This window comes from Scleropages formosus, chromosome 3 (assembly GCF_900964775.1).
Source record: "Scleropages formosus chromosome 3, fSclFor1.1, whole genome shotgun sequence".
In the NCBI taxonomy this organism is placed as follows: Eukaryota; Metazoa; Chordata; class Actinopteri; order Osteoglossiformes; family Osteoglossidae; genus Scleropages; species Scleropages formosus.
In genome coordinates, this window is record NC_041808.1 from 1,270,060 (window position 1) to 1,296,732 (window position 26,673).

The 26,673-nt window shown below is 51.0% G+C and overlaps 1 protein-coding gene across 1 annotated transcript; it reads left to right on the forward strand.

Moving 5' to 3' along the window:
• The first annotated feature begins 962 nt into the window (after positions 1-962).
• On the forward strand, positions 963-25,629 carry LOC108924855 (tyrosine-protein kinase receptor UFO-like). Its single transcript, XM_018736484.2, has 20 exons — positions 963-1,519; positions 5,527-5,749; positions 6,616-6,716; positions 6,861-7,043; positions 9,372-9,452; positions 9,584-9,699; positions 11,690-11,885; positions 16,717-16,856; positions 17,311-17,455; positions 18,069-18,092; positions 19,290-19,419; positions 19,983-20,074; positions 20,684-20,779; positions 20,923-21,000; positions 21,079-21,171; positions 21,427-21,548; positions 22,148-22,257; positions 22,518-22,677; positions 23,715-23,851; positions 24,943-25,629. Exons 1-20 carry the CDS (start codon positions 1,468-1,470, stop codon positions 25,376-25,378), a joined length of 2,715 nt encoding a protein of 904 aa, XP_018592000.2. The 5' UTR covers positions 963-1,467; the 3' UTR covers positions 25,379-25,629.
• Positions 25,630-26,673: the final 1,044 nt, after the last annotated feature.

The following is a 26,673-nucleotide window of genomic DNA, read 5'->3' on the forward strand; positions in this document are numbered from 1 at the left end:
GAGACTCTGAGCACGGGAGGGGGGGGGGGGGGGGGGCACGGTTCACATGAACACGTTGCTCCTTCACGCTCTTGTGTCCAAGCGGTCAGATCGTTGACCGCGGCCTGAGACGTGCCGGGGGGACAGTGTTACCCCGTGTCTTCCACCATCTGTCTCTCTGTCCATCCATCCGTCCATCCATCCGTCTCTGTCTCTGTCTCCGTCCCCCTGTCTGTCTATATCTCGTACGCATGATTCAGTTCCTTTAAAATCCCCGGAGGAAGAGAGAACCGGTATTAAAAGTGTCACCAGGGTCCCAGTCAGTGAGTTTCTGCCCCCCCCCCCCCCGCCAATCACCTGCGGATGGAGAACCAATAATAATGGCACGGAGGCACAGCGAGTAGCGCTGCTGTCTCACAGCGCCTGGGTGGTGCGAGAGGACGTGGGTTCGATCCCTGCTCAGTCTGTGTGGAGTTTGCATGTTATCTGGGTGCTCTGGTTTCCCCCCACAGCCCAGAGACATGCTGTTCAGATTCCCCCATAGTGTGTGTGTGTGTGTGTGTGTGTGTGTGTGTGTGTGTGTGTGTGTGTGTGTGTGTGTGTGTGTGTGTGTGTGTGTTCTACTGATGTATTGATGAGTGACTCAGTGTAAGTAGTGTATCTAGCAGTGTAAGTTACCCTGGTGAATAAGCCCAATAAGGTGTGTGGGCTGATAGTAACACTAACATACATAGTATCCACTGGAAGTCGCTTTGGAGGAAAGTGTCTGATAAATAAATAAATGTAATAATAATAATAATAATACGGGATCGCTCCAGTTAAGGAAACATTTACATGTCCACATCTGAACTCGAATACTTGTGTGGGAACCGAAGGGAGGAGACGGAGGGAGGAGACACTGAGGACAGAAAGCACGAGGGGTGTGTGTGTGTGTGTGTGTGTGTGTGTAAGTGCTGTGTACGGAGCGCGCGGGACACAGGAGGGACAGGAGGAGGACAGAGGGACACGCACGAAGGACGGAAGACAGCAGTGGACAGGAGGGAGACGAAGCCCCTCGAACCCCGGACCGGAGCAACAAACCGTCCGGCCGCAGATCTGAAGCTGAACTGGATTTTCAGCCCGAAACTTTCTTTCCGTCGCTTTTTTACGCCTTTTTTCTTTCTTTCTTTTTCTTTCTGTCCTTTTTTCCTTTTTCTTTTTTCTTTCTTTCTTTCTACATCGGCGTGAAACTTCGGCACGTTTTTGCTACCTTTGATCTCAATTTTTCTCCCTGGAGGAAACTGCAACATCTTTTTCTGAAACCGACAGTTACGAGTACCGACTACCGAGTACCGAGTACTCAGAGTAGCGCTCGGATCGCGTTTCTCTGCCCACTGAGACGAAGGAGAAACACTTGATTCAGCTGGGAGAGAAGAGGAGCCACAGCGGGTCCCGTCGCTGCTCGCACTCATTCCGAAACACGGGTTCGAGCCGCTCGTGGCCCCAACCATGAGTGACTACCGGTTGGTGCTGCTCCTGTTCGTGCCGCTGCTGCTCGAGGGTAAGTGAGGAGTAACGCGGTAAACAGAGTAATGGCACAGACACCTTGCACAGAGCATCACTGCTACAGGCCACTAGGTGGCGCAGTGGTTGGGGGCTCTTGGCCTCCGTGTGTCTCAGGGGTTGCGGGTTTGAGTCCTGCCTGGTGCCCTCCAACTTTACCCTAGTATTACTGCTAGTGTACCATACTGTACCAGTAAAATCACTGCACTTCACTTTGTTACTGCTAGTGTATCATACTGTACCAGTAAAATCACTGCACTTTATTACTGCTAGTGTACCATACTGCATGACTAATATCACTGCAGTTTACTCTATTACTGCTAGTGTACCACACTGTACCAGTAAAATCATTGCACTTCACTTTGTTACTGCTAGTGAACCATACTGTACCAGTAAAATCACTGCACTTTACTCTATTACTGCTAGTGTACCACACTGTACCAGTAAAATCACTGCACTTCACTTTCTTACTGCTAGTGTACCACACTGTACCAGTAAAATCACTGCACTTTACTCTATTACTGCTAGTGTACCACACTGTACCAGTAAAATCATTGCACTTCACTTTGTTACTGCTAGTGTACCACACTGTACCAGTAAAATCACTGCACTTTACTCTATTACTGCTAGTGTACCACACTGTACCAGTAAAATCATTGCACTTCACTTTGTTACTGCTAGTGTACCATACTGTACCAGTAAAATCACTGCACTTTTCTCTATTACTGCTAGTGTACCACACTGTACCAGTAAAATCACTGCACTTTATTACTGCTAGTGTACCATACCGCATGACTAATATCACTGCAGTTTACTCTATTACTGCTAGTGTACCACAGTATATTGGGAACTTACTCTTATATAGTAAGAATACCCTGGTTTGAAAATGAGTGAATGACTGTAAAGTTGATTGTTTACCACAGTAAGTCAGTGGACAACACTGTCACAGAAGTAGGGGCTACTGTTAAGTGCAGATGTTTCCATGATATCCGTGTCTTTCGGACGTGTGGTCGCCACGCGGTTGTCCTGGTCAGCGACTGATTGGCCCGGCGGCAGTCGGTCATCAGCGCATCATCGCCGGGACCACAGGGGGCCGCAGAGTAGCAGCTCAGCACACAACCGCTGCCGTTTTAAAGCGATTCCCTTAAAAAGGAGCAGTGGACAGGTGTCCTGCCCCGGGTGTCCCCGGACTCCACGGCGCTCTACGCTTCCGGGATAGGCTCCGCACCACCGCGACTCTGCGGCGGAGCAGGCGGTTTCCGGCGGATGATGAGCGAGGCGCTCGAACCTCACATTCTCACACGTCGTAGCGGGCGACGACAAATGTGATCAACACGGAGCGCATTAGAACATTTTGCGGAATACAAAGTGAAAAAGGTCTGAGCACAACCCTGGGCGAAATACTCTCAAGTTTCTCCCAAGGTCTGTCTGTTCTGCTATAGAGCCACTCGATACACTTGGATTTGGATATAAGGTGGTCCATAAATCGCCGAAGGCAATTTACTCTACGCCTGGAGCAAGTGCGACATGGGGACTCGAACCCAGGACCGAAGGCAGAGCCTAGGTGCCCCGAAGCATCGGCGTCACTCGCTGGGCCTCCCTGCGATCGCTTCGCTGTCGCTCGCGTGTGCAGCGCTTGGTCACGGACACAGGTCACGGAGGGGGGGGGCTGGGGGGTACCAGGGGACGAGCGATGACCTCCTGTTCCCGCCGCTCCTAAGTGCTGAGTGGCGCTGAGGCCTGTTTACAAAGCGCTCAGTGCTGATCGTTGCTCTTTTTACCGGTTTCTTTTCCCTTTTCCAACCACGCGTGGATTCGGTTTATATCGGAACGGCAAAGCAGGCGTGACGTCGAGTGCTAATATGGGTGAAAAAAGGTGATTAGAAATCGCCGATGTTCGGATAGACCTTTATGAGGCCGCTTGTGCGACGTACGCTGGTTTATACCGTGGTATGTGACACAGTAACTGCTGTAGAGTCACAGATGGACGGCGCTTTGGAGAAAAGCGTCTGACAAAGGAACTAGAGGATGTACTTGTAAACGACACAGTGTAATACAGCGTTAGTAACAGTGTAAAGCGCGGTGATATTACCGGTACAGCGTAACACACTGGCACCGGGTCCGAATGTCGCAGGTTCGACTCCCACCTCCATCTCTAGGACCCTTGAGCAAAGGTACTTACTCTGAATCGCTAAATTATACAAGTTGCAGTAAATCTTTTTTAGTGGGGGCAAAACATACATTGTGGGACAAAACGTGGTGGGAAACACACAACGTGGGAGACGCAGCCGTCACACACGACACACACGAGCTCTAAAGGCTCCTTGTGATCGTAACACTATTTGGTCCCAATCGTGCGTGTGTGTGCAGCGCTGCGCCGAGAGGTGTGTTTCACTCTCCCCGTACGCGCACGCACACACACACACACACACACACACACTTGTGTGACACCGATCGGAAAGAACACTTCACGTGCTGCTCACACACGTGGGCTACGTCTCGGTGTGTCCGGATGCGTTTGTGATACAGCAGCAGCTGGACGGTGGTGTGATGGTGAGACAGGTAAAAATGGGCCTCGTTGGTGAGTGAGTGTGTGTGTGTGTGTGTGTGTGTGTGTGTGTGTGGTATTGTCCAAAGCCACTGAAAACATAAAGTGACTCTTTGGGAAGCGGAGCCCCAGCGAGAGAAACGTGGAAAAGCACATGGGGTCTGTAGTGTTTCCCAAATTGTTGTCATGACAACGGAAAAGATCGAAATTCCTTGGCAGGAGGGGCGACGTCGTTGCGCTGCCAGTGAAATACCGAACGGAGAAAGAGTATAAATCGAGGAATTGGACAGGAAGTCGACGACATAAAACACAACTTATTGCCCTCGATATGTTCGCTTTTTCCAGAACGTTCCGCTTCAACACTGAATTTTCTGCCTCCTTTCCTCTTGCAGTAGAAAACTGTAGTAAAACAGCCTGGTAGGAGGGGTCAGCTGTCCACTGCGGTCCACTGCGGTCCACTGCTGTCCATATGGCTCATCCAGCGCTTCCTCCACCTGAGCGCCGCTTCAGCCTCTACCTTCGACACACTGGGGGAGGAACGCGGGTTCGATCGGGGCCTTAATGAGGCCGTGAGCGGCGGGGGGCGCGGGAGGCCGACGCGGAAGGGCTCGGCGAACCGATTCTTCGTGAGCGATGACTCGGTCGAGGCCTGCTCCGCTATGAGTCAAGTTTGAAACCCTGAAAGAGCCCATTGTGTCCGGAGCCCCTTTGCCGTAACCTTGAGGCCCTTATCGGCTGCGGGCGGAGCCTCGCACGTTGCCGCGGACCAGCGCGCAGCTGTTGCTGGACGCCACGGCTGCACTAATTAGCAGCGGTCCCGTGCGGTGACCGCGCGGACCGCTCAGGGCGCGTGGGCAGGATCCCTGCGGGAACGGCGTGTGACGCGCGTGTCGCCTCGAGCGTCCGAAACGTGGCTTCCGTGAATGCCGAGTGGGGGCGCGCAGGCGTGTCTGACTGTCCTCCTCCGGACAAAGTAACGCGTGACCCGCGTGGTCGTTAAGTTGCGTTTCGGGCGACTGGACCCCTCTGCGATGCCACAGACGGCGAGCGCTACGTGAGGACGCGTTCGAAACACGGTCACCTTCCGCCCCCGTTCGCCGTTTAGGGTTCCTCGGTGCAGCGCTTCACCTGGCCGCATGAGACCATCGCTCCGCTCACCGCGACGGCACGGAGGTCTCCGCACGAGGCGGACCGAGAAACGTCTCGGATGGCAGGAGGGAGGGATTCGGCAGCTCTGAGGGACACGGGAAGCTCATTGAACCACATTGAGGCCAAAACAGAGAACCTGTGGGCTTTCGGTTCTACAGCTCGATTATGCAAGCAAAAAAAAATTCCAAGAAAGCGTTTACTTAGATGGTCAGCGAAAACTGCCTGAATATCGTTACATAAACAACGGTTTCCTTCTCCTTCCAGTGCGTCCGGCGGTTGGAAGTCTAACCCCCCCGTCCGTGTTTCAGGTACGGACGCGGCGGCGCCCGTCTTCATCCAGAGCCCGGGAAACGTCACCTCCTCGCTGGGGAAGCCCGTGCGGCTGCAGTGCTCTCTGCGGGTGGACGGGGGCGACGGCGAGCCGCCGGACGTGGCGTGGCGGAGGGACGGTCGGCCGCTGGATCTCGCCGACACCAACCAGATGCAGATGCCCGTCGGCGAGGAGAGCTGGCTGACCGTCAGCACGCTCAGGTGGGCCTCGCGGAGGAAAGGTTAAAGGTCACGACCGCGGGGTCAAACGAAAACGACAGCGCGATTGAAACGTTTGCCGGCCCCGTCCTGCCGCGCCGCCGGACTCGATGGTCGGGGGAGGCGGACGTCACCGCGAACGGGGTTCTGCTCACGCGCGGCTCAGAGAAATAGTTTGCCCCGGTTTTTCGGCAAAATTGAAACCGGACGCAACGCGCTGGGGGAGGAGCTGGACGTAGCGACGGAATGATGATGCGGTTCATCATCGGCACACGACTGCATGTCGCAGCGAAGCGCATCGCACTTTTGTTTTTTTTTCCCTAACTCGTTTTAAACGTTGGAAAAAACACGCATACTTACTTCGCTGTTTGGTTTCGTGGCATAAAAATTTAATGTAACAAGTATTTTTTGGATTGGTTAATCGGAAGAATGAAACCCAAAGTATTACAAGCGCGTGGGGGGCGCAGTGGCGCAGTGGGTTGGACCGGGTCCTGCTCTCTGTGGGGTCTGGGGTTCGAGTCCCGCGTGGGGTGCCCTGTGATGGACTGGCGTCCCGTCCTGGGTGTGTCCCCTCCCCCTCCGGCCTTACGCCCTGTGCGTTGCCGGATGAGGCGCCGGCTCCCCGCGAGCCTGTTTGGGAGAAGCAGTTTCAGATGGGGGGTGATGTGTCTATGACAGATAAATTCTAAAATTTGCCCAAACATTTTATTTATGTATAACAACATTCCTGATATTATTAAAATAAATATGAATCAGATTGCGTGACTCATGGGAACGAGGGGACCCCCCCCCCCCCCCCCATTAGTCTGGCCATACCGGTAGAAACTGTACTGTACCGTGGTAAATGAAGTGACCGTGTCCCCTCACAGCATAGACTCGGTGAAGCTGACAGACATGGGGGGCTACAGCTGTGTGGTGATGGCAGGGGGGCAGAAGACCGTGTCCCAGCAGGGACGCATCCAGCTCGAGGGTGAGTGCTCCCCCTATCGGCCCCGCAGGGTACTGCACACGCGGGCCTCGACTTCCCGTCGTCGTAACGCGTCACCGATGAGCCGCTCGACCTCCCGTCTCCTCTTCGTACCCGAGTCTCACGAGTCTCCGTCCTTCTTGCCAGGCCTCCCTCATTTCACCGTGGAGCCCAGAGACACGTCGCTCCCCGCCAACGGCGCCGTGACCCTGCGCTGCGAGGCCCGCGGTCCTCCGGACCCGGTGCGGGTCATCTGGCTGCGGGACGGGCTGCCGCTCAACACGCTGCTGGAGCCCATCTCCCTGTCGCCCTCCAGCCTCCGGGTCGCAGGTACCTCTGCCTGTTCGTGATGCATTATGACGTCCAAGTCAGAATAAAGGAGCTCCAGACACACGATTACTGAGCACAACACAAGTGACATATGAAGAGGAAGAGCGGGTCGATAAAAAGGTGCAGGTGGTGTAGGTTTCACGTGATCGGATGGAAGCGGGTCCAAAGGAGATGAGTCTTCTGACCTTTCTTGAATTCTGAGAGGGATTCAGCAGTGCCGAGGGTCAGAGGAAGATCATTCCACCAGATGTGTTCGATAGCGAAAGGTTTTGAGGTCCTTCCTGAATGCTGTGAGGGTTTCAGCAGTGCCGAGGGCCAAAGGGAGATCATTCCACCGAAAGTGTTCGATAGCGAAAGGTTTTGAGGTCCTTCCTGAATGCTGTGAGGGATTCAGCAGTCCCGAGGGCCAGAGGGAGATCATTCCACCAGATGTGTTCGATAGCGAAAGGTTTTGAGGTCCTTCCTGAATGCTGTGAGGGTTTCAGCAGTGCCGAGGGCCAAAGGGAGATCATTCCACCGAAAGTGTTCGATAGCGAAAGGTTTTGAGGTCCTTCCTGAATGCTGTGTGGGATTCAGCAGTGCCGAGGGCCAAAGGGAGATCATTCCACCGAAAGTGTTCGATAGCGAAAGGTTTTGAGGTCCTTCCTGAATGCTGTGAGGGATTCAGCAGTGCCGAGGGCCAAAGGGAGATCATTCCACCGAAAGTGTTCGATAGCGAAAGGTTCTGAGGTCCTTCCTGAATGCTGTGTGGGATTCAGCAGTGCCGAGGGCCAGAGGGAGATCATTCCACCACACTTTGGCCAGGACTGAGAAGGAACTATTTGTCCATTCGAGCTCTGTCTACACAGAGAGCGGGAGAGATACAGACTATGTTTCTTTCTCAAGCGCTCAAGATGAGGGCTCCTCCTGGGACCAGCGACCTTCACGTTGCCCTTCCATGTTCTCACCAGCTGTGCTCCCTTCTGGACGTTTTTCTAAGACACCAAGCTCCTTTTTCCCTCCAAACTTCCGCCACAACTGTTGTAGCGCGATTTCCCACTGCTGCTCCTGTGGACGATCTCTCTGTTGAGCGTCCAGCTCCAGTGAGTCAGGGCCCAGGCGTGACGCCCGCGAACCCCGGAGCCGCCGAGCAGGACGGAGAGCGAGGCCGAGCTCTGACTCACCCGCCGCCGGCCGACTTAACGAGGGTGTTACTCATCGGTCCAGCACGGACTGGCAGCTGTCCCAGAACCTCCGAGCTTCCAGAACTTCTGACGAGTCCAGGAAGAGACAAGTGGAGATCGGTTCTGCACGATGACCGCAGCCCACAGCGGCCCTCAGAGTGACCCCTGCTTGGTGGTTGCTGAAGATCGCGCTCGCAAAGCACCTCCTGCCGGCTCTCGGTGTGGGGCCTACAGCGTGGAGGGGAAGGGAGACAAGTGCATGGGGAGCGCAGAGAGCGAGTGTGTGTGTGTGGGTGTGTGTGTGTGCGTGTGAGCGCGTTCCCTTCCGTTGACCCTCCTCGTTCAAGTCGCTCGGCCACAAGGTCACTTGAACCGATCGGTCAGCTTGTGAAAAGCAGTAATGCGTCTCAGTGCTGCTTTTCAGCAAATGTGCGCACGCCGTTTGTGCGTGTGTGCGTGTGTGTGTGTGTGTCCTACAAAGGAGAAGCAGGAGTGTGTAGCTCAGCTGTTTGCAAACCAGATTGGAACTTTCACGGTCCAGTCAGCAGCCCATTTCCGCTGCATGCTGATTCACACTCCAGCACTCCAGCAAACACACACACGCACACACACACACGCACAAATAGGTATCGGCATGTTTACACTTGATTACACTCGGTCAGTGTGTCCAACAGCATATGACACCATTATCTGTCCACCGATGGGGTGTGACGGACGTTCATGGAGCAGTTCGGATGGTTTGAGACCCTTCCTCACTGCTGAAAGGGATTCAGCAGCTCTGAGGGATGGGGGGGAGCTCATTGCGCCACATGGAGTTGACACTGCGAACTTTAGTAAGTGAGACCACCCAGCAGTGGGTGTGGGGAACATGAGTGATCGACGTCCTTCAGCCGTGTTTTCAGCCGTAACCAGAGTGTTGGACTAGATATGAGCAGAACCAGGACAGCAGTGAAGAAAGACGGGGGGGGGTTCATGGGAAATCTTTGGTGGGACAAACACACACTGCATCTTTCTGGATCAGCTGGAGAGGAGGCACACACACACACACACACACACACACACACACACAGAGTCAGGAACACTGCAATATGAGCCATAGCTGTACTAGAAAGTGAACTTCGTTACAGAGTCCTCACTCTGTGTGTCTTTGTGTTTTCCCTTTCAGGCCTTAATAAGACCAGCGTGTTCTCCTGTGAGGCTCATAACCGCAAAGGTGTGGCCACGTCCAGCTCAGGTGTCGTCACAGGTAGGGAGGGGTTCCCGGGGCCTCCTGTGTACAACACTGTACTATAGTAAAACAACGGTAGCTCCACACGCAGAGCGCAGAGCTCACATTGCAGCCTGTGTGCGTGTGTGTGTGTGTGTGTGTCTGCGCAGTTGTTCCATCGCAGCCACGCAGTGTGCAGCCTGTGCACGTGACCAACCGCAGCCTGAGCATCTCCTGGGAGCCTGGCTTCGGGGGGGCGTACCCTGTCACCATGTGCTCCATCCAGGTAAGACAAGTGCGACACTCAGCTGGCCAGCAGGGGGCGCGGTGCTTAGAGCCGCCACCTGGCACTCGAAGGACTCGGGTTCGAATTGCACCTCCTGCTGTACGCCGCCCTTCCTCAAGGTGCTCACCTGAGCCGCCACGGTAAAAATTACCGCGCTGTATAAGCGGCTAAATGGGTGCGACACGTCCACTTGGTCTTTCGTGTCACAAAACCGCAAACTTCATGGATCGTCACGTCAGAAACGCAGCACGTCCTGCTTCTGTTCTCTGAAATCCTTCCCGTTTCGTTTCATGCTTCTGCGCCCCTCAGCACGGCACTCGCACACTCACACACACACACACACACACACACACACACACACACACGCACAGGGCCTGGCCCTATACACAGCCTCACACTTCTTTTCCTCTGCCCCCCCCCAGCCAATTACCTCGCTCTTCCCAGCTCTCGGCCTCCATGACGAGGAGTCGAGTTTCACTCTGGGAAAAGCGGGTGCGAGAGCTTAACTCCCGCATGACCGCGTCGCTCACCTCCTCAGCCCCGTGGCCTGCTCCTCCCGCCACCGTGCGGGGGGGTCCCTCTCATAAAGCCCCAGACAGGTGTCGCAGCAGAGTTCATCTCGCCGCTGATCATCCGCCGGACGTCTGGTTCCCCACACGGTGAAACAGGAAACGCTGAGGTTGAAGCAGCCCGTCTTCTTCTCGTTCCTCAGTTCGCACCTGAGGCCCCTCAGACGGTAGAGTTTACTGTGAATCCTTCGCTGCTGGGGCAGCGCTGAGGAGCGTCAATGAGCTGCCACTTGTTTCTTGATTAAGGGATGGATGGGGATATGCGTCTGTCTGTCTGTCTGTATATCTATGTTTTCATCTGTCTGTCCCTATATCTGTGTACTGTATACATCTATCTAACTGTCTGTCTCTGTATATCTATTTATGTGTGCGTCTGTCTGTATATCTATGTTTTTATCTCTCTGTCTGTATATCTATGTTTCCATCTGTCTGTCTATCTATCTATCCATGTATGTATTTGTCTGTCTGTCTACCCGTCTATGTCTGTTTCTACATCCATCCATCCATCCATCCGCCCATTCTGCCAGTTGAGACCGAAGAGCCCAGAATGGGTGTCTGCGCAGGAAGTTCTACTTACTCGATAGAGGGGAGGACATGTGAAGGGAGAGATGAAACAAGTGCCAGGAAAGGGGAAGACGGGATAAAAGCGAAGCAGCAGATCCTGGGGAAGTGAGAAAGGAGCAAGGAATTCCGTGTGTGTGTGTGTGTGACTCAGCGCTGATGTGAAGGACCTTGGTTTGCAGCAGAGAGACCTGGTCACTGAGTCACCGTTGACTCTGTCCTCGGGAATTCACCGACGGACCGCTGCGCAGCCAGCGCCACCTGTCCTGCACCAGAGCCCCTCCCCGACCCCCCGTGACCCCGCATGCCCTCCGAAACCTGGACAGAAGAGGGAACTTCGGCACCCTGGACGAAGATCTCTCTGGTTCCTCAGCACCACGTCTATATGCGGGTCATGTTCGGCGTTTCCCCCCGTCGACCGCCACCTGCCGCCGCCCACTTCTGCTGCCGCTCGTCTCGGCCGACAGCGGAGCTTCCGAGAAAGAGGAAGTACCGAGGATCGCTTCCCCATTGCTTCACAGCGAAACCCGCTGTTTGAGGAAGACGGGGAAGGAGTCCCAGGATCGGGCCGATGTGAACGCCGGCGTTACGTCACTCGGCGGACGGTTCGGAAAACATCCGTTTTACGAAGTTCATTGAGAAAACGGGGCAGTTGGACACACCTCGTTCAGGGTCTGCGGGGGGCCTCAGGTGGCGTGGAAACACCATCTTTCCTTGCAGAGACACAGTGGCGCGCGTGTGTCTGTGTGTGTCTGCGTGTGTCTGCGTGCGCACGGTGACATTGTGGAGAACGGCATCTTTAGCGCTACAAACGACTCCCAACGTCACTGAAAATAAAGACGGTGATCGTTGTGTTCCAGGCCGCGCCCTCCAGCGCCGACCTCAGCACGGCGCCCGGTCGCCTCATCCACAACCAGAACGTGAACGTGCCGCCCACCGAGCACCTCATCTCGAACCTGGAGCCCTTCGCCAATTACAGCGTGAGGGTGGCTTGTCACAGCGGCCAAGGCGCCTCCCCCTGGACCCCTTGGGTAACACTGCGCACTGCGGAAGGAGGTAGGCCTGCCCTTTTGGACTGGGAGCACTGAGGATCCCAGTGGGGTATGGGGTCTGCCAAGTTCGTTCAATCAGTCAATCAGGCTGTCTATTGTGGTAGGAAGAAAACACTATCTATCTATCTATCTATCTATCTATCTATCTATCTATCTATATCTAGACACACCTCAATTTCTATCTATCTATCTATCTATCTATCTATCTATATCTAGACACACCTCAATTTCTATCTATCTATCTATATCTAGACACACCTCAATTTCTATCTATCTATCTATCTATCTATCTATATCTAGACACACCTCAATTTCTATCTATCTATCTATATCTAGACACACCTCAATTTCTATCTATCTATCTATCTATCTATCTATCTATATCTAGACACACCTCAATTTCTATCTATCTATCTATCTATCTATCTATCTATCTATCTATCTATATCTAGACACACCTCAATTTCTATCTATCTAGCTATCTATCTATCTATCTATATCTAGACACACCTCAATTTCTATCTATCTAGCTATCTATCTATCTATCTATATCTAGGCACACCTCAATTTCTATCTATCTATCTATCTATCTATCTATCTATCTATCTATCTATATCTAGACACACCTCAATTTCTATCTATCTATCTATCTATCTATCTATCTATCTATCTATCTATCTATATCTAGACACACCTCAATTTCTATCTATCTATCTATCTATCTAGACACACCTCAATTTCTATCTATCTATCTATCTATCTATCTATGTCTGTATCGGAATCCAGCCCTATTTGACGAGATGTGATTCAGTAACACTCAGTGTCACACTCTTCCAGTTCTGGTTCTTATCATACTGATGGACTCATAAGTGGGAATTGAATGGTGCTGCTAGACACTTTCACATCACATTCTGCTGATGAGTTCAGATTTCTGAGAATATTTACCAAAGATTTCGCTGAGTGATCAACTGCATAAGGCCAGCGGCTCGTGTGTGTGTGTGTGTGTGCGGAGAGTAACCGCCCTCCTGCAAGCAGTCCATGAGCTGCAGAAGAAAGGTGGAGAAGGAGTGACTGGGGAGAAGGGTGAGGAGAAGTGGCGCAACCCCAGCATACCCACAATGCAACACTGTGCTTGAGTTGAAATGTAGTAGGGTGGCAGGGGCGGAGTTTTTCCATGCCAGCTCATGCGTTCCTTACCGTGTTTATGGAAAAGGGGAGAAACGGGGGACAGAGAGATGTGTGAGCGGCAGGGAAAGCAGGGAACGGCGCCGCGGGGCCGAGGGGCGGAGTTTCCTCACCACACCACCTTTCTGGAAAGATGTACGAGGAGTAAAGCAGCGAGTCTGACTCTGAGTCGGGAGGAGAAACTGGGTCCTTCCCCTCTTCGCCCTCCACTCCTCCTCCACGCTCATACAGTACTGTTGTTTACTGTGTTTGAGGGAGGGAGGGGTCCAGTGTGGGAAAGCAGGAACAGAGAGAGAGCGAGAGAGAGATGGGGCGGGGGTTGGGACAGAGATGGACCAAGAGCCTCTGAAAGTAAGACAGCACAGCTGGGAAAGATGGAAGGAGCTAAAGCGAAGGCAGATGAGCTATATTTTCCAAATGTGTGTTTCCGTGGTAACGGAAGCAGGCTGCGGTCTCGCTAACCCTTCGTGGCGTCTGTCCCGCCCCCCCCGGAGACGTCTCCCTAAACCCCGTCGTCGGTCAGCGCCCGGCCTGGTTATCGGCCCTCTTCCACGTTTATGTTATTTTGATTCCGGAAGCTTCTTCTGACGATCTCCTCGTGTCCCACATGCGTAAGATCCAGAACAGCTGGGTTCCCTGAAAGTGTCCTGTTTAGAGCAGCTAAGTAAATTTCGATGAAACGGCCCTCAAAAAGTGTCAATGCAGGCAAACATACGAATGTGGAAGAGAGGAAGAGGAAGAGCACGCGATACAGGGTAAATTGCAGGGTACAATACGGCTGTTCGGGTGCGTCGAGTCACACAGGGTACGGACGAGGGCGTAGCGCTTACAGATTGCACCTGTCACTCGGGTGGATGCGGGTTCAGATCCCACTTATTACCTCCTTTACCAGAGTACACACGGTAAAATGGCACTGTAAAAATTGCTCTGCTGCATAAACGGGTAAATCGGTGTAAAAGTTTCTGCCGAACGAGTGAACGAAAAGCGAATTAGTCGGAGGAACCGGACGAGTCCAACGGCAGCCGCTCTTCCGAAAACGTTGCTTCGCTTTCCCTCCTTTTTTGCCTGAATTTTTATATTCTTCCTGAAAAGAACGAAAATAAAAAGTGAAAACTAAACTAAAACCGCAGGTCCAAAACCTGTGTTTCGCTGTGTCCCGCCTTGGTCGTCTGCCCTCCAGCAGAACTTCCTCTTGAACTTCCTGTGGAACCAACTTCCTGTGGAGCCAACTTCCTGTGGAACCAACTTCCTCTAGAACCAACTTCCTGTGGAACTCGGCTTCATTTCCTGAGCGACTGAGGGGCGAAAGGCGCTCAACGCTGTGGGAAAAGGGGAGAGCGGACGGGACGGGACGGGACGGCGGGGCTGCGGGGGTGGGAATGTAAAAAGAAAAGAAAACATCCTTTTTCGCTCAATTCCCAGACCCAAAGTGTCCCAGAGAGCGAGACGCGGCTCCTCTTTCCCAGGATCACGTAAAGCGGCCGAGCTCCGAAAACGTACCGCATAAAAATATATAAAAACACTCGCGTGCGACGTCCGTCGCGATAATCGATAAAAAGCTACAGGAAGCAAAGGCCGGAGAGTCGAACCTCCGGTTGCCCCCCACCCTGCGGAGAGTTACCTCCCGCCATTGCCAACTCCAGCTCGGCGCCACTGAGAATAGAGGAGTGAGAAAGGCTAACGCTTGTGGTAAATTAGGTAAATAGAGGTAAACGGGGGTAAATTAGAGCGGCAGGAGCGTGAGGACGTGGTGGGAACGTCCCTCAGGGATTGATAGTGTTATCGTATCACATCGGAAATATGGCTTCAGACTCGTGATGGGACAGGAGTTTTGAGAATTGTTGAGAAAGGTGCCTTATTACCAGTAATAATAATAATCATAAGCGCAGGTCCATGTTGTCCGTGACAGAGAGCTGCCGAGTCGGCGCCGCATGTGGATTCGATGAGCGGCAAAGTTCTTCATGACTGCATTAGTGTGGCTGGAGCCTGAGGACCAGGGACGTGATTGCTCTCTCACTCACACACACACACACACACACCAAAAAATGTGATTCGCTTTCTGAGTCACCGGATGACAAAGAACAGCTTTTCATTTGAATTTGTTTGGTTGCTTGTCTGCTGCAAACAAAAAAGAAAGATTACTGTTCTTGAAGGTTCCTGCGCAGATGTGCAGTCGGTTTTTGCAGCGTCTCTCTCTCTCTCTCTCACACACACACACACTCCTGTTACTATTTACAGACTGTTTTTCTCATTTTTTTCTTTTCTGCTGGTGGATTTTGGTCCTGGGTCATAAAGGGAGGTAGTTAAAAAGCCCATTTGTGGTGTGTGTGTGTGTGTGTGTGTGTGTGTGTGTGTGTGTGTGTGTAACTGTATTCCCCCTGCAAATACTGACCAGCAGTGAATGCTGTGGCTTCAGAGTGTTTCTGCTGACCAGATTCTCCCAGGGAGCTGAGCTGGACGCATTCTTGGACAACCGTCCTCGGTCCCCCCCGCACAGCCGTCCAGCTCCGTTTCACAACGCCCCCATTTCTCTCCATCTCTGTTTTCAGCTTTTGTTTCTATTCACCCTTTCACTTCTTTCTAGATGATTCCCCATTAGCGGCTCACATACTGCAGCGTACAGTTTTGTACGGGTTACACCCTGTTCGCGTATGTAGCCGGACGCTGACGTTTACTTCCGTCATAAACACAGAAAAAATAAGCAGAGCGCTCTCCGCTTTCTAACGTTTGGCTGACGGATCGTCAAAGATACATTTTTCCACGTGTTTATTTTTTGTTGGACTTTTTTCCACTTTCCCATTTTCACTCGCATTTCCATATCCGGCCATTAGTTGGCAGCAAAACGCACCCAAGTCATTTAACGGCCTTTCGCTGCGTTTATGGCTCCTGTCTGGCGCTTGTCAGAGTCGGTGATCAATAGCATGATGGAAGTTTTGTTTGTGGGGTAAATCAACCAACAATTGTCTTTAAACAGGATTTGTGGAACAAACGTGAGACTTCCATGGCAAATAAATCCCTGTTGTCCCCATTGACTGATTGTATAGATAATAAAGTGAGAGCGGCCAGATGCCGACAAACGTCGCACATCTCGTTTCAAGTTAATAAAAGGTAATAAAAGTTGGACAGCGCTCCCATCCCTGGAGTTCCCTGTCTCGAATCCTGCCTTTTCAGGGTAGGCTCTGAAACGCTGCGATCATGCACAGGATGAGCAGTTCATGAGAATGGATAAACAGCATCTTACATTTACATTTACATGCATTTACAAGCCACTTAAATCTCGGAGAAATACAATTTGTACATTACATTAGCAGAAAGAGAGACATACTTGCAGACGTGTGATTCTTAAGTAAACCTAGTTTGTTTCTTTTCACTTCATGCACCGATGTTCATCGAACGAGTAGGTGCACAAAAAGTATCTTAGAGGGCAAGTTTAATTCATCGTAGCTTCACCCAAGTTTTTCTCACACCGCACCCTGAGGGAAGTCAGTATGATTTTATTGATTGTGACCTAGCGGATGCATTTACAAACAAATCAAGTTACAAACAGACTCGGTCGTGTTCGTAAGTTGAGCAGGCATACATCTAGGAGCACATGTCCTGTATCTGTGGGACACTGTTTCTCAAGTCGCCGTGTGCTCTTTGCCTTACAGTCCCAGAAACCCCGCCAGCAAACATCAGCACTGAACTGGACCAAAGGAGCGTGGTGGTGCAGTGGGCGGAGCCTGCAGACAGACTGAATGGACACCTGCTTGGGTACAAAGTGGAGTACAGCGCTCCAAACGTGGCACCGGTAAGACACGCGGCATCCCTCAGTGTCCCTGACCGCTGGGGAACGGTCTGGTGTCATTATGGGACAGGACCGCATTCCACCGGTTCCTCAAGTTATGAATGTTCGAGTTACACACACACACACACACACACACACACACACACACACACACTTTCAGAACCGCTTGTCCCTTACGGGGTCACGGGGAACCGGAGCCTACCCGGCAACACAGGGCGTAAGGCCAGAGGGGGAAGGGGACACACCCAGGACGGGACGCCAGTCCGTCGCAAGGCACCCCAAGCGGGACTCGAACCCCAGACCCACCGGAGAGTAGGACTGCGGTCCAACCCACTGCGCCACCGCACCCCCTTGTTCGAGTTACAAATTTTCAAAGATACAAACGTTTTTCAGTGGCTTTGGAGCAAAGTGCACGACATAATGAGCCGGTGTGTCTTGCGTGTCCCTTGTTCTGTAGGCCGTGCTGGACGTGGGCCTGTCCACAGGCATTTCTCTCAACCTGTCCTCACCTCTGTCCAATGTGTCCCTCCGCGTTTGTGCCTACACCGCGATGGGACCCGGACCGTGGAGCCCCCTGCGCACCCTCACGGTCACCAGAACAGGTGTGTGTTCGGGGTGCAGGACAGCGAAGGGGAGACAGAAATGTGGACGCTGGTTTATCCTCACAGAGGATTAGATGAGACTAATGGTTGGACAAGGGGACTGTTCATGATGGACGAAGGAACAATCGTGATGCCAAGTTGCACCACAATTCAATGTTTATCACACTCCTTTTTACACTCCTTGATAATGAAATATTTTATGTTATTTTACATGCTTATTATTTATAAAATTTTAATATGAAGTTATTAAACACCCGCACACTGATACATTGTATAAATAAATAAAGTAATAAAATTTTATTTGAAATTATTTGAAACATTTTAAGTTTGCGGTTCACTTTTGCCCATTTTTTTTCAGTTTTTTTCTTTAAATTCTGAAGAATATGTGTAAAGAACAATAATATTGTAACGCACTGGACTGCGCAGTCATTGCGATATCTGGTGACCACAGGTGCGGTCATGTGTGGATGTCCCGAGAGTGGGGGTGGTGGTCGAGATAGGGTTAAATGTACAGGCAGATTGAAATGATTAGTTGCATAATTAAAATATTGCAACATGTGAAGCATAATAACAATACCAAACAGTGAGCGAAACATGTCTGTCTGTCTTTCAGTTACTGGGGAGCTACAGTCCAACGGTAAGAAGAATCGCTGCGGACGTGGGCACTCTCGCAGCACCACGCACGGTCCAGCCGGGGAAACTGCCCTGTGCTGTTTGTTCCCGACCGCAAATAGATCCTCGTTTTTATTCCGAGTGCCCCAGTGCATGATGGGCCGCACGGTGCGTACGTGCTGCAAAGGGAGGGCTGGGAGAAGAAGGGACACGGAGGCGGTGGCGGACGGGTGGGACGTGGGACACAAATACTGTGCACGTTTATAAGAGGAGGGAGGGTAAAGTACTGTGCTTCACAGCCCATGTGAGCTCCCTGTGGGTGAACTGGATGGCAACGTGTGCGTGTGTGTGTGTGTGTGTGATGGTGCAGTAGGGGACAGGGCAGGAGGCAGAGGGACGTGGCGGAATGTGTGACGGAGACACCCGGCCGCCCATCTGGACTGCTGAGCTCATTCCGTTTACCTCGTTTAACACAGTAAACAGCGGGAACACATGCCATGGCGTGAGGTCACCGCAGCCGCGCCGCTCGACCGCCTCCCTCCCCCGGTCGCCCGTGTTTCCGTAAAGACGCACAGAGGTTCGAAGGCCAGGTCACAACCTCACACCGAGTCGGGAGGTGTGGCACAACCAGGCTGCCGAACGACACAATTAACGGTTCCATCACATCGTGGTTACTGTTCTCGTTTACCTCGCTAAGAGAGACAGCCTTTTACAACTGACTTTACCGCGCCTTCACCACGCCGCTACCACTTCCCTCCCCCTGCCCTCGTTCTTCAGCAGCTCTTCAGTCCCGTGGCTCCTCTTCTTACATTTGTTTCCTCATAGTTTACATTCACATAAATACCGGACACTTACCATGATTTACTCAGCAATTTACCCTCTCTCAGTTCAGGCTAAGTACCTTGATCAAGGGTATGACAACAGGAGGTGGGATTCGAACCCAAACCCTCGCAGTACAAGGCAGCAGCCCTCAGCACCGCTCCCCCCCTTCTGACCCAGGTGTCAACGGTTAAGGGTGCGGCCCTGTGACCTGAAGGTGGTTGGTTTAGGACCCGCTCCCTCCCTTTAATCCCTCACTGTGCGGTCAATGCAGGACCCGGTCGCCCGAGATGCGGTCGTGTGGATGACCCGTCAGCCTTGTCAGCCAAGGAGAGAACACCAGTATTAATGAACGCAACGATAGCAGTTCGTGGATTTGCGTTACTGTTCCTCTTCTCCCCAGATCACGTCCCTCCGGCCACCTTCTCCTGGCACTGGTGGTACGTCGTCATGGCGACGGCGGTAGCTGTGGCGCTGGTCGTGCTCATCGCCATGTATGTGGCTAGACTGCGGCGCAAGGAGACTCGCTTTGGGTGCGTAGCGAAGCGACACGTGTACACGTTGGTGACCTTTACCGTGCTCGCTACCGTGTTTTTAACAGACCTTTTGGGTCACACCCACCGCTGAGCCATCACTCTTAGAGTCCCTAAACCGAAATCTTGCTACCGGCTGGTGTGCGGAAACCACCTGAAAAATGCACTTTTCTATGAGAAATGTGCCAAATTTAATCAGAATCTCATGGAAAAAAAACTTGTGTGTTTTTTATCGAAACACCTGGTGTTTCAAGCACAATTCGCACCCGAGTCAAATTCATATCACTAACGGTGTCATTTGCGCGCATCTACCAGCCAGTATTAGACATGCAGAATTTGGTATATATGTAGCATACAATTAGCATACGATTAGCATATATTTAAATAAATCCAGCTGTATTAATGGGATCATCTCTGCGTGAATGTATGATTTCATATGTCATATTTTTTGTATTTATGCCTCAGTCATTGTATACTCTGTGTGATTATTTATTTACTGACAGCGTGGTGGTGTATATTGTTCTTACGAGCGTGCGTGTGTGTGTGCGCGCTTCCTGCTCCAGTGAGGCCTTCCAGCCGATGGAGGACGGCGGCGAGTTGGTGGTGAGGTACCGCGCCAGGCGCTCCTACGGTCGCCGCACCACGGAGGCCACGTGTGAGTCCTGCTCCGCACCCCCCACGCTGCACCCGATACACACAGTAATATATTTATTGAACGGTCAAATTCAGTAAAAGGCAGATGGTTACAAGCGGACAGGCTGCCGGGGAGGCTTTTCCTCGCAGTCGCAGGACGGTTTAAACACAGGAACGATGACATCGCTTCCTGGACAACATGAAGGGTTATGACTGAAATCCTAATTAAAGTACAGCAGCTGTGCGCAGTACAGTATCCATATGCGCTGCATGTGATGACACTGGGGAGCGTTCACGCGCATCTATTCATTTATCCAACAGGTTTTTTTAATCTCTGACAATGGTGGTAAATCAATGTACTATTAATTCAGTAGAACTATATGAATAAGCATTGACCAATACACGACCACTGTGTGTAGTAGGGTTAAGGTCCGGGTGTTTTGAGGGTCATGGCCACGGCAGTTTGGGAACCCCTGCTGTAGGTACTGCAGCGGTAACGCGGGAGAGGTGATGTGATGAAGGGCGACGGGGGGTGATGCCGTCCCGGGACCCAGAGCTCTTCGGCAGGGAGCCGAGCGGCAGCTCTGATTTGTGAGACACACGGTAAAAACATGGTACTGCGTCTCCGCAGTGAACAGTCTGGTCATCAGTGATGAGCTAAAGCAGAAGCTGCAGGATGTGATGGTGGACCGACACAAACTGACCCTGGGGAAGACTCTCGGCGAGGGTGAGCGCTGACGACCGCTCTAACGACCACTACAACGTCCATCCTTATGACCGCTCTAAGGACCACACTGATGACCCCTTGAACCTGTTTCACCGCCTCCAAAATCTTCTCAGCTAACTGACCGCCTGTCTGCTCCACCACAGGGGAGTTTGGCTCTGTCATGGAGGGTCTGCTGACCCAGGAGGAGTTTGTGCTGAAGGTGGCCGTGAAAACCATGAAGAGTGAGTGTGTTTGTGTGTATATATGCGTGTGTGTGTGAGCGCAAGATCACTGACCCTCTCTTTCTCGCTCCCTCTCAGTCGCGATCTGCACCCGCACCGAGATGGAGGACTTCCTCCGGGAAGCGGCCTGTATGAAGGAGTTTGACCATCACAACGTCATGCGCCTCATAGGTGAGAAGAGACGGGTGGGCGGTACCCGCATCTTACACCAATTTACCCCTTTGTGCAGCAGCAGGATCATTTCCGCTGTCACTTCAGGGTAAGTGCCTTGATGAAGGGCGCTACAGCAGTATGTGGGATTCGAACCCGGGTCCACCGAGTATAAGGCGGCAGCTGTAACTGCTGCGCCCCCTGCTGTGCTTGTGAACGTGTGCAGCTGTCCAGCTGTCTGAGCTCGTCTCCGCGTCGCCGCCGCTCTCGTTCCAGGGGTGTGTCTGCAGACGGTGGAGAGCGAGGGCTTCCCCTCCCCCGTGGTCATCCTGCCCTACATGAAACACGGAGACCTGCACAGCTACCTGCTGTACTCGCGCCTGGGCGACTGCCCCATGGTCAGTATGGCCCCCCCACCCCACACACACACACCACAGCAGGAGGTGCCATTCAAACCCAGGTCCTTTGAGTGCAAGGCAGAAGCTGTAACCACTGCGCCCCTTGCTGGCCACTAGCAGTGGACCATGAGCAAAATGCAGGCTAACAGTAGAGCTAATAAAAAAGTGTGGTGACCTGCCTCCTCCTCACTGCACTGTTCCGCAAACGTTCCGGAAACAACTGGACCGCTATTCACTGTACTTTATACAGTGCAGTGATACAACCCGAGCTACATTAGAGCACCTAATCATATACAACATTATATATTAAAATAATGACAATGATATTAGAGGTGAGCTAAACAGATACATATTCCAAATATTTGCAGTACATATATATATATGTATAAAAAGCAGTCTAGAGAAACACTAGAAATCGGTTATTTGGTCCAGGAATTTCTGTCTGTTGCGAGGTGTTCACTACTGATGAAACCAATGGCCACTGCGCCCCCTACTGCAGAGAAGGGGAACTGCAGCACTTGTGCAAACCCCAACCCCTGACCCCTGACCCTTAACCCCATTCCTAACCCTAACCCTGAACCTCTCCTGGTCTCTCACAGTTCCTGCCCTCTCAGATGCTGGTGAAGTTCATGACAGACATTGCAAGAGGAATGGAGTATCTCAGCAACAAGAACTTCATTCACAGAGACCTCGCAGCACGGAACTGCATGTAAGTGTGTGCGAGACTGTGAACACTTGTCTAAATAAAGAGCACATTGTTGTCTGTTCTGTTTACTGGATTGGATCCAAATGAACTATCGTTGCTTCGAAGACATAGAATATTCCGGAAAAGCTGAGAAAGTCCTTGAAATATTCAAATACACTATTGCCGGAGTCAAATATCCCTGACCTACCCTGTCCCTGACCGCTACCCTATCCACAAGCGATGCTGGGTGAGACACCGCCACGTCCCTCGTGTGTGTGTTCCAGGCTCAACGAGAACATGACCGTGTGTGTGGCCGACTTTGGGCTCTCCAAGAAGATTTACAACGGCGATTACTACAGGCAGGGCCGCATCTCCAAAATGCCCGTCAAGTGGATTGCCATCGAGAGCCTGGCTGACCGCGTTTACACCACCAAGAGTGACGTGGTGAGTGCTGCTCAGGCGTGTGCGTTTCCTGCTCTGTCCGTAAAAGCTGTTTCTCAAGAATTAGCGGCCAGCTGGTAGCGTAGTGGTTAGAGCTGCTGTTTGTGCACCTAAAGGTTGTAGGTTCAAATCCCACTTTATTTGTAGTAGTCAACAACTTACTTACCCTGAATTACTCCAGTAAGATTACCCAACTGTATAAATGGGTAAAAGAACCCAGCTGAATGAATAAATGCAATTATGACTTATTAATTTATTTTATGCTGCAATTCCCATTCCCCGCAGTAGGGGGCGCAGTGGCCATTGGTTGCTTCTGTACTAAACACCTCACAGCAGATAGAAATTCCTGGACCAAATAACTGCATTGCCGTGTTTCTCTGAACACCTTTTTAAATATATATATATTTGTAGTAGCTTAACACTGCAAGTCACTTTGGAGAAAAGCACCAGATAAATTAATAAATATAAATGTTAATGTAAAGGAATTTGGGTGAAAAATGTGTTTCTGGGCTACAGTTACACCCCCCCAGCTCTGGGCGTGTGTGTGTGTGTGTGTGTGTGTGTGTGTGTCTGCTGAACAGACATGTCTTGATACTGTTACAGCTAAAAGGAGACATTTGAACAAGATAAAAATGTCACACATGAACTATGTTTGCCTTAAACAAATATCAGCATGGTAACTGTGTCCAGAAATCATCAATCATCATTGTGGCAACTCATCTGGAAACAAACCTACTAGTTTTTACTCATGTAGCTTACACTGATTTACCAGTTTATACAGCAGGATCATTTTTACTCTAACAGTTCTTTATCAAGGGTACAAGAGCAGGAGATGGGATTCAAACCAGCATCCTTTGAGAGAAGGCAGCTTTAACCACTGTGCCCCCTGCTGTCAGTTACACTTCTGGTTGTACCTGATCATTATAAATTGGCGAAGACAAATATTTCGGTCGCCCAGAAGGTCCAGTACCAGTCCAGTGCGCCGTTCCAACGTGGACATGAGAAGGTGCTCCATGTTGCTCTTGGCCCGTCTCTTTCAGTGGTCCTTCGGGGTGACCATGTGGGAGATTGCTACGAGGGGGCAGACGCCCTACCCAGGAGTGGAAAACAGCGAGATCTATGACTACCTGAGACAGGGCAACCGTCTCAAACAGCCCCCCGGCTGCCTGGACGTCATGTGAGTGTCCGTGTCTCTTGTCGTGGTTCAGGGGTCAAACAATGGCTCCAATTCCTTAGCCGGAGGGAAGAACATTTTAAAATAACGACAGAGGGTCCTCAACTGGGTCCTCAACTGGGTCCTCAGCTGACAGACACAGCTGGGATAACAAGTGTGTTTCTAAGTCAGATAGTTTGTAAATCCAAAGTCACTCTGACCATTACGTGACGACCAATAGGAACACACCGATGCGGACGTCCCTCTGTTTATTCTCACATTTGGTCCGGTAAAAATGAATAACTACAATGGGTAAAACTTTCTTTGTTGGACTTTTACTTGTTCCATTTACATCAACCGCTTATCCTACGCAGGGTCACTGCGGTCGCTGTGGTTTCCCATCAGGAAACAGGAAAGACAGGAAACAACCTGGATGGTTTATCTTATTACCGATTATTAACAAAAAAAACCCCAAGATTATTTTAAAATTACTGAACATAAAAAAACACCACCATGTCCACACCCTCCTCTGAAATGCTGATTGTTAAGGATTTGTGACTTATTATCTACACAATCAATGAAACGTACCTTGATTCGTTTGCCCCGTAGGTTCTGTAAAAGTCTCGGATACAGCTACAATAAATAAAAAATGTACAGACTTTCATTTTAACGTTACTAACTTCAAGCTACATTAAAATAAAACCAATTTTAAATGACTGAAAATAAAAACACGTCGTCTCCACAAACTCCTAGTCGGTGCCAGTTTTTGAGTGATTGTTCCTCAATTTTCGTAACACGAGGACTGAGCGTAGTGCTAAAATACGCTGAAGATACAACTGAATATAATGTTACTTCAATTAGCAGACGCTTTTGGAATACACTACATTTGTTACATTTCCAATATAAAATGAACCATGATGCGTAACGATATATGAACGCATCAGAAACATCCCTATGTTCTGAGACCAAGTATTTGTAATGTTCAGTTTTAAATTATAACAATATCTGAATTAGACGTTAATTTAATTATCATCGTCTCCTTGCTCATTGTTCAGTACCTCTGCAAACTGTCTCTGCATCATCATTAAAACACAACACATCTCTCTGGTATTTAGCTACTCCCTCATGTTCTCCTGCTGGTTGCTGAGCCCCAAAGACCGGCCCGGGTTCGAGTACCTTCGCTGCAAGCTGGAGAAGGTCCTGGAGGAGCTGCCCGACACGATAGAACCGGAGGAGATCCTCTACGTGAACATGGATGAGCCCGGGTCCGAGCTGGGAGCCGTCGGGGGACGAGAGCCCCTGGGGGGCTCCCTGCCTTTTGCCCTGAAGGGGGCGGACACCGTGACCACAGTGGAGGTCCACCAGCCCAACCGCTACGTCCTGTGTCCTCAGCATGAGACCCAGAGACTGCTGGGCGACTCTTTGGAAAGTCTCAACCTGATTGGCTCGGCATCCACCGCCACCTTGCCTCTGTCCGCCCTGAGCCCCGCCCACTTGTCAGAGGGACTGGAGGGCAGGGAAGAGGCCCCCAGAAAGGGCCCTTGGCACTGACATGTTGATCTACAGCAGCACTCCGTTCCGGTTTTAGGCTCTTCCCAATGCTGCTTCCGTCCCCTCGGGGGCCTGAGTGTCACACTGAAGCTGCAGGTTTAGTCTCCTGGGACAAAGCGGTACAATCGTTCCCCCCCAAAGACAGAGTTCTCTCAAACATTAGAGCAACAGCCCCTCCGCAGGCCTGCTGGATTACATTTTACATTTACATTTATTCATTTAGCTCACGCTTTTCTCCAAAGCGACTTACAATTATGTACCCAATTATACAGCTGGCTAATTTTACTGGAGCAACTTATGGTAAGTACCTTGTTCACGGGTACTACAGGCAGAGGTGAGAGCTGAACCTGGCAGCAGCTCTAACTACGATGCTACCAGCTGTTCCCGTATGTAATGCAATAATGGGAATGAAATGCTCATTAATTACTAATACTTATTCATTTCATCAACAGAAGGGGGGCAGCAGGTGGCGTAGCGCTTGAAGCTGCCACTTTTGGACTCAAAGGATCCAAATCCCTCTCCACCTGTAGTGCCCTCGATCAAGGCATTTAGCCTGAAGTGATACTGTAAAAATGACCCTGCTGTACAAATGGGCAAATCAGAATATCTTTTCATTTTAATTCACTCGGAAGAAGTGTCAGCTAAACAAATGAATATAAATGTAGACATTTTCTGACTTTTCATGATGTAAACCAACAAAGAGATGACGTAGGGTGTAGCAGAGCGCAGTGTGTGGTAAATTGAGGCCTTTCTCAGTCGTCTCCAGCCCAAGGAAAAGATGCGAATTGAGTTGGAACCAACAAGCTGAAATGGAGCACAGTCGTCTCGTCCACCGGGAGCCGAAATAACGGCTGCAAACATTTTCAAAAGCCGATCAGTGTTTCCACATAACAGAGACGTGCGACTCATGGCCACATGCAGGACAGCAGCTAATTACACCTTATTTGTATATTCATAGGCTCGAGTCCAGGCTCTCTCTGAGTTTCCTTGACTGTGATCTGTACTCCAGCAAAGACATGGTACTCAAGGGCAGAAGGAAAGAAGAACTGAGCAGAGATGCAAAGACTCAATAAAAATAGCTCTAAGGCGTTAAAGAAAAGAAGAGAAACATTACACACAAATATGTATAAAAAATTAGAAGTGCATTTGGAAGGTGGAGGGGCGGAGTAACCCTCTCTGTTAGTGCAAATCGTTCTGAAACTCGGGATCCAATGGAAGGGCACTGTTCAGGGCCCAGTTAAAAGCACACAATGCTGTAAACCCTCTGAGGTTAATGAAGTACCAAGTGGCACTAT